This window comes from Tauraco erythrolophus, chromosome W (assembly GCF_009769465.1).
Source record: "Tauraco erythrolophus isolate bTauEry1 chromosome W, bTauEry1.pri, whole genome shotgun sequence".
Lineage (NCBI taxonomy): Eukaryota > Metazoa > Chordata > Aves > Musophagiformes > Musophagidae > Tauraco > Tauraco erythrolophus.
Window position 1 is genome coordinate 10,583,482 of NC_141497.1, and position 6,591 is coordinate 10,590,072.

Sequence of the window (6,591 nt, forward strand, 5' to 3'; positions counted from 1 at the left end):
CAAGCAGTTAAAATCTTTCTGGTATGGAGGCCGATGGTCAAAATATAACTATGGGGAGGCCTGGCAGATTGATTATATCACAGTCCCACAAACTCGCCAAGGCAAGCGCCATGTGCTCACAATGGTGGAAGCAACAACTGGATGGCTGGCAACATATCCTGTGCCCCATGCCACTGCCTGGAACACTCTCCTGGGCCTTGAGAAACAAGTCCTATGGCAGCATGGCACCTCAGAAAGAATTGAGTCAGACAATAGGACTCATTTCCTCAAAAACCTCATAGTCACTTGGGCCAAAGAACATGGCATTGAGTGGGTATATCACATCCCCTATCATGCACCAGTGTCTGGGAAAACTGAACAGTACAATGGACTGCTAAAGACAACACTAACTAATGGGCGGTGGACCTTTAAAACATTGGGACACTCATTTAGCAAAGGCCACCTGGCTAGTTAACACTAGAGGTTCTGCCAATCAACCTGGCCCTGCCCAATCAAAACTCCCACATACTGTAGAAGGGGATAAAGTCCCTGTAGTGTGCATGAAGAATATGTTAGGGAAGGCAGTCTGGATTAATCCTGCCTCGGGCTAATGCAAATCCACCCGTGGGATTGCTTTAGCCCAAGGACCTAGGTGCACTTGGTGGGCAATGCAGAAGGATGGGGAAGTCCAATGTGTACCCCAAGGGGATTTGATTTTGGGAGAGAATAGCCAGTGAATTAGATTGTATTATGTTAGTTGCTAAATAACCCTGTTACTGTATGTCATCATCACTGCTGCTGCTGTACGCTATATCAATGGTATTGCAGTAACAATCATCACCCGCATTAGCGAAGGATGGATTTTGATGAAACTGAGCAGAGTGCAGCAATGATGGAGCTAGAACGGGCTTCGACAACTGGTGTCCAGCAACTTCCCTGAGATTGTCACCTTCAACCCACGGACATGGATGGTGCCAGATACACCAGCTGTGAGCTCCGGATGCAGCGTGCCACAACCTAACACCGCACACCATCTCTCCTGACCTGAAAGACTGTTATGACAGATGGAGCCTCAAAGTCATGGATTAAATGAACTCAACGGACACATTAGAGGGATGGCCCATAGAGTAAGAGGATGATATCTGCATATATATATTAGACAGGAGCAGTGGTGGTGTTTAATTTGAAAATATATGATCTGAGCATGACACAGATGGTATAGAATAAGGGGTGGATAACGTCCTGGGTTTGGCTGGGATAGAGTTAACCTTTCACAGGAAAAGTAGGAGGGGGCACAGCATGGGCAGCTGACCAGAATTAGTCAGAGGGCTATTTGATACCATATGGTATCTAGCCCAGAGAATATATATTGGGGGAGCTAGCTGACAGAGGGGCTTTTTCGCATCTTTGCCTATTGTGAGCAGGCTGGGCTTCTGGGGTTCCTGCTTCCGGGTTCCACATGGTCAGCTTTTGTACTGCTTGTTTTGTGCTACTCTCTTTTCATTAATATTATCATCATTGTTGTTATTCTTTTCTCGGGTTTTTTTGCACTGTTCTATTAAATCATCCTTATCCCAACCCACCAGTTCTACTCTTTTTCTTCTGATTTTCTCCTCCCATCCCACCGAGGAGGAAGAGTGAGTGAGTGGCAGCATGGTTGAGCTACCAGCTGAGCTAAACCATGACAACCAGCTATGAGCTCTGGATACCACACGCAACAAAGACTACACATCATCTTCCTGCTCCATCCATTATCTTCTACTGAGTGAACTCTTCATCATCTCTCCTGCCCTGAAAGACTGCCATGACAGAGGGAGACCAGAGTTATGGACTAAACTAATTCAGCAAACATTTTGGAGGGATGACCCATAGACTAAGGGTCTACAAACATATGTGAGACTTGAGGATGATGTGCATGGTATGGAATAAGAGGTGGATACCTGTCCTGGTTTCAGCTGGGACAGTTAGTTTTTCTTTTTAGCAGCTAGAAGAGCTCTGTGTTTTGGTTTTAGTCTGGGATTTGTGATGAGAATAACATTCATAGCGCACTGATGTTCATAGTTGGCACTGAGGCCTCAAGGACCTTTCAGCTCTCCATGTTTTGCCAGTGTGCAAGAGATATCCCTGTTCCTTGCAGGGGGGTTGGACTAGATGACCTTTGAAGGTCCCTTCCAGCCCTAACCATTCTATGATTCTATGATAGGGGGGAGCATAGCCAAGACAAAGGGCCCACAACTCCCTTTATGATTCAAACTTAGACTTAGGATTAAGGGCCAAGTTGGCCAATGGAATATGCCATATCATGCAACATCATGTCCAGTATATAGATGAGAGTTGACCAGGAAGTTTGGAATTCTCTTCCGAGGGTGCTCTTAGAGTCTCATAGTTCTCTCTCTCTCTCTCATCAGGCCTCTCACTTGTCCAGGATTGCAGTATTGGGACTTATCTGTTTCAGTATTGCCTGCCAGGATGGGACAGGTGTTGGCCACTGGGTGGTGACCAATTACACTGTGCATCACTTGTTTATATATATTATGATAACACATTAATATATTATTTTATCATTATTAGTTTTAATTGTGTATTATTATTAAATTGTTCTTATTTCAACCCATGAGTCTCCTTCCATTTTCCCCTTTAATTCTCTTCTCCATTTCTCAGGGGTGAGAGAGCAGCTGCATCACATTTAGTTGCCAGCCAGGTTAAACCATGACACCAAAACACTAGTGCATTATGAACACTGTTTTCATCACAAATTCAAAGCACAGTACCATACAGGACTGCTACAAATAAAGTTAGCTCCAGCCAGCCAGGCCCAGTACAGGGAGGTTAAGTCCATCTCAGGACTAACTTGCAGTTTATTCCTTTAGCACAATACATTGCTTTCTGTTCACCTCCCATTTAGTTACAACACCTGTGCATCTCCATCACATCCCTGAGACTCTTACAGCAGTGGTTTACATATTGATCTGCTAGTATTTCCACTACATTCAGTTTTCATTGTACAGGAGCAATCCTTCTCAGTTTCCCCCTTCTAGTTACTAGTACTACTATATCAGCTGCTGGATCAACTAAACCATCAAGGAAGCTTTAGAACTCATTATGGAGGTTACAAAAAAAAAAAGTAGTTACATAATGAGTGAAACTTAGTGAAGATGAAGACTCTACAACTCTAGCTTCACTGATGATCCCAACTGTGCCCTAAACTATCACCCATCCACATGGGCAAGTTCAGCTATAAGATTTTGTTATTCTACTTTTTAAATTAAGACACACCATACTAAAATAACGGCTGAAATACAGATACTCTAATTAGTTTCACCTCTGACAGACTACTTCAAGAAGCACATTAAGAGTTTAATTATCAGCTTGTTTTCAACTCAAGCATAAGCACAATGATATAACGTAATTGGTAAACATATAAGCATTTTTGTGCCCAGGAAGAACAGTATTGCATTGGTAGTAACAGACCACATGCCTTATGTTATCTGTGCAAGTTAGGCTTGTTTATCAACTTGGTATGAGAACTAGCTGTGTGAACCAGAGCTTGGCATTAGGTGTCTACTACTGGGAAAGCAGTCCCTGTCCCTGCTGCTGCTGCCACCACCACCCCCCCACCACTGTACAGTATGTAGCCCTGGGACAGAGGCCAACTCAAACATCTCGCACAAGTACAAGATCTGAAATTGGGAGATGGGGGGGGTGAGGGAGGAGCCTGATCACCTCATGACTAAGACCACTGAAGATTAACTACATGCTATCAACTTCATGGTACTGCGTACTCACAACTGACTTATATGTATGATATGATTGTTAAGAATTGCCTACTTTGAATATGTAGTAATAAGTAAAAAGTTAGACATTACCGCAAAATGTGTTAATGTATGTCAACCTAGATGAATTTTGTTTTAAACTGACTTATCAGTCTTCTAAACACTCCCATTAGTGATCTGTGATGAGATCCTTAACAATATATATCAACACATACATATGCTGACTCAGACATAATAGAAAAGTAAACAAGTTACTCAACTTCAGGACTGATGCTGTTTGCATCTGGCTTTGTCAGAGCAGCATAGGTTTGTCTGCAGACATCTGCTTTGACATGCCCTTGCAAAACCTGGCTCCCATCTGTCTTGTGGGGCAGTAACATGATTGTTTAAAACACAGCCAGCATAACACAAAACTTATTTGTTTCCTTTTGGTTTTAAGTACATTTCAGATTGCAAGTTCACACTCTAGTTGTTAGTGATCACCTCTTGGTGATAGTAAACTGTTATTTCTCATGGTTGTTCCTGTTCATGCAGGGATATGCTTCATCTGTTATAGGACAGAAACCTTGTCCTATCTTACATTGCTCAGCTTAAGCTAGCATTGCCATGCTCATTTGTAGTAACAAGTCCCATCTTAAGAGTCAAGCTCCCTAAAAATACAACATATCTAATACTCCTTCCCCCCCATGTAACATTTATGTCTCACTCTAATACTCAAGCACTGTACATACCTCATTTATGTAAAGCAGCTTAAAAGAAGTTACACCTTTCATCAGCAAAAATACAGCCCAAGACAATCTCTTTGGATATAGATGTGCCCCATACTGATGAGGGGATAAAGTATCAACTCACAGAAAAACTTTTAACCAGTGGTCCCCAATATCATTGGAACCAGGTGTACATTAAGAGCTTCTTGACATACCAGCTACAACTGACATCCTTCTCTGTAAAAAGCTATTTGCAGTACTTAAAAGGACTAGGACGCTAAACTCACACGCAACTTCAATACAAGGGAGACAGAGCGAGAGGAGACGCAGACTGCCGCTGCACCCGCGCCCCCACACCACTTCCCTCGTAGTCGCATACCCACCTCCAGGAAGCATTCTCTGTCCTCAGAGTCCTCTGTCTCCCTTCTTCTGGTGGATGGAAGGAGTTCAGAGTCCACAGTCCCCGAAAACCCTTAGTCTGTGGTGTGGCACCTAGGCCTTGGAAACCACTTGCAGCACACACACAGAAAATGTTTTCCTTATGCCCAGATGGGGCACCGAGAGGGCAAGAAGCCAGGGAAAAGACCTGCGTTCTCTTGCCTGGTCGAAAAAGTAAAGCAGGGTATTTCCTCCCCCTCACACCCCACTGTCTGCTCTGTCACTTAGGTGCGATAAGCCGAAGCAGTCTCCCTCCGTTTAGGGGAGAAAAAAAAAGAAAAACATAAAAGGGACCTCATTAGTACCCGCTCACTATTGCGGGGGGTGAGGAGGAAAAGTATAGAAAGAAACCAGAGTCGGGCCTAGAGCCTTTTGTCATGCCGGGCAGCTTGTCTTCCCTCCTTGCCCCTCATCGCCTCCTAGGCTCAGTGAGAGGAGAGAAAACAAGAGCCAGAGATCCCAGTATGGGAGGGGACGAGGAGCTTTGCATCCAGTCACAGAGAGCAGAACATAAGAAGGGGAAGATGAGATAAAACAGAAGCTCCCCTCCACCCCTACCCACCGGGTCTCCACCTCACCTGCTTGCCCCGGTAGAAGAGGCGCTGGCGGTCAGGGCTCACACAGAAGGTCTTCTGGATCTTCTCCCGCAAACATTCAATCTTGGTGAGACGGCTCAGATCATCAATAGTATGGGTCTCAGTGCCATCTATGGTACGAACTTGGATCCACATGGTGTGCACCTTCCGCTAGCCCAGTCACCCGCGGTGAAGGAGAGGTCTTGTTCTCCGAGTGTGTGATAACGAAAAACAGAACAGGCGTTTCTCTCACTTCTTTGTTCAGCTCAGTGGAAGCAGGTTTTTTGAATCCCGCCGAACAGGCACGAGCCTCCCCACCCGCAGGCCTCGCTCAGAAGGGCGTGGAGAGATAAAGGATACCTGACCCAATCCTCGTCTACTCCCCAAGCACACCCCGTAATCACACAAAAAGAACCGTAAGCTCTTCAAGCCAGCACAACACGAAGCAAAGTCTGGCGGGAATCGCCACAGTCAGGTCTAACGAACACCACCAGGAGCCATCACCAACCATCAGAGAGTGTTTACTACCCGCTACCGCTCTCGTATAGAGGTCACGGCGCCAACAGCGATCTCGCGAGAGCCCTCAGCCGTAAAGAGACAACATTGGGAAGCGGGGGGGAGGATAGATAGCATCATCACCTCTCCTTCCGCATTCGGCTTTACACAAAGTCACGCCCAGCCCAGACCCGCCCCGCCCTATGAGCATTCTCTGGCTGGTATCTTTTTTCTTCCTGCTCGGTAGTTGTATCAAGGACTTGGGGGGGGGGGGGGGTCATAGTTTAGTGCGCGTAGAGAAGCAGCCATTATCGTTCCTATGGGAGCCAAGCGGGAACGTCTTCTCGTTCCCTCACAGGGCAAAGTGTCTCTAGTCTCAGGCCTGCAAATTATACCAATGACATAGGAAATGACTCTGTGCTTTCATCTTTCCCTTTCAGACATACACAGTCAGGACCCAGCATGTCAGGTGTCACAAAGCATGGACCTGACATGGCATAAATAAAAAGCAAGTAAAACTGCTTTGCATCCACTGATAAAATCTAGGCCCCAATGTTTCCCAGTACAAAAGTGCCATCAAAACCTCAATTCAGCCAGATTTAGCTCTGCCTAATAAATCCAGAA

At 45.4% G+C, this 6,591-nt stretch overlaps 1 protein-coding gene across 4 annotated transcripts in view; it reads right to left on the reverse strand.

Moving 5' to 3' along the window:
- The window catches only part of LOC147526210 (E3 ubiquitin-protein ligase UHRF2-like), a 162,971-nt gene extending 156,950 nt beyond the window's left edge, over positions 1–6,021 (reverse strand). For 3 of the 4 annotated variants that reach the window (XM_086630214.1, XM_086630212.1, XM_086630213.1), the window contains exon 1: positions 5,476–6,021. In XM_086630214.1, the coding sequence (XP_086486340.1) occupies positions 5,476–5,628 (153 nt within the window). In that variant the 5' untranslated portion in view covers positions 5,629–6,021. Of the gene's footprint in view, positions 1–4,842; positions 4,929–5,475 lie in introns of those variants that run through there. The other variant, XM_086630215.1, reaches the window with a different exon arrangement.
- Positions 6,022–6,591: the final 570 nt, after the last annotated feature.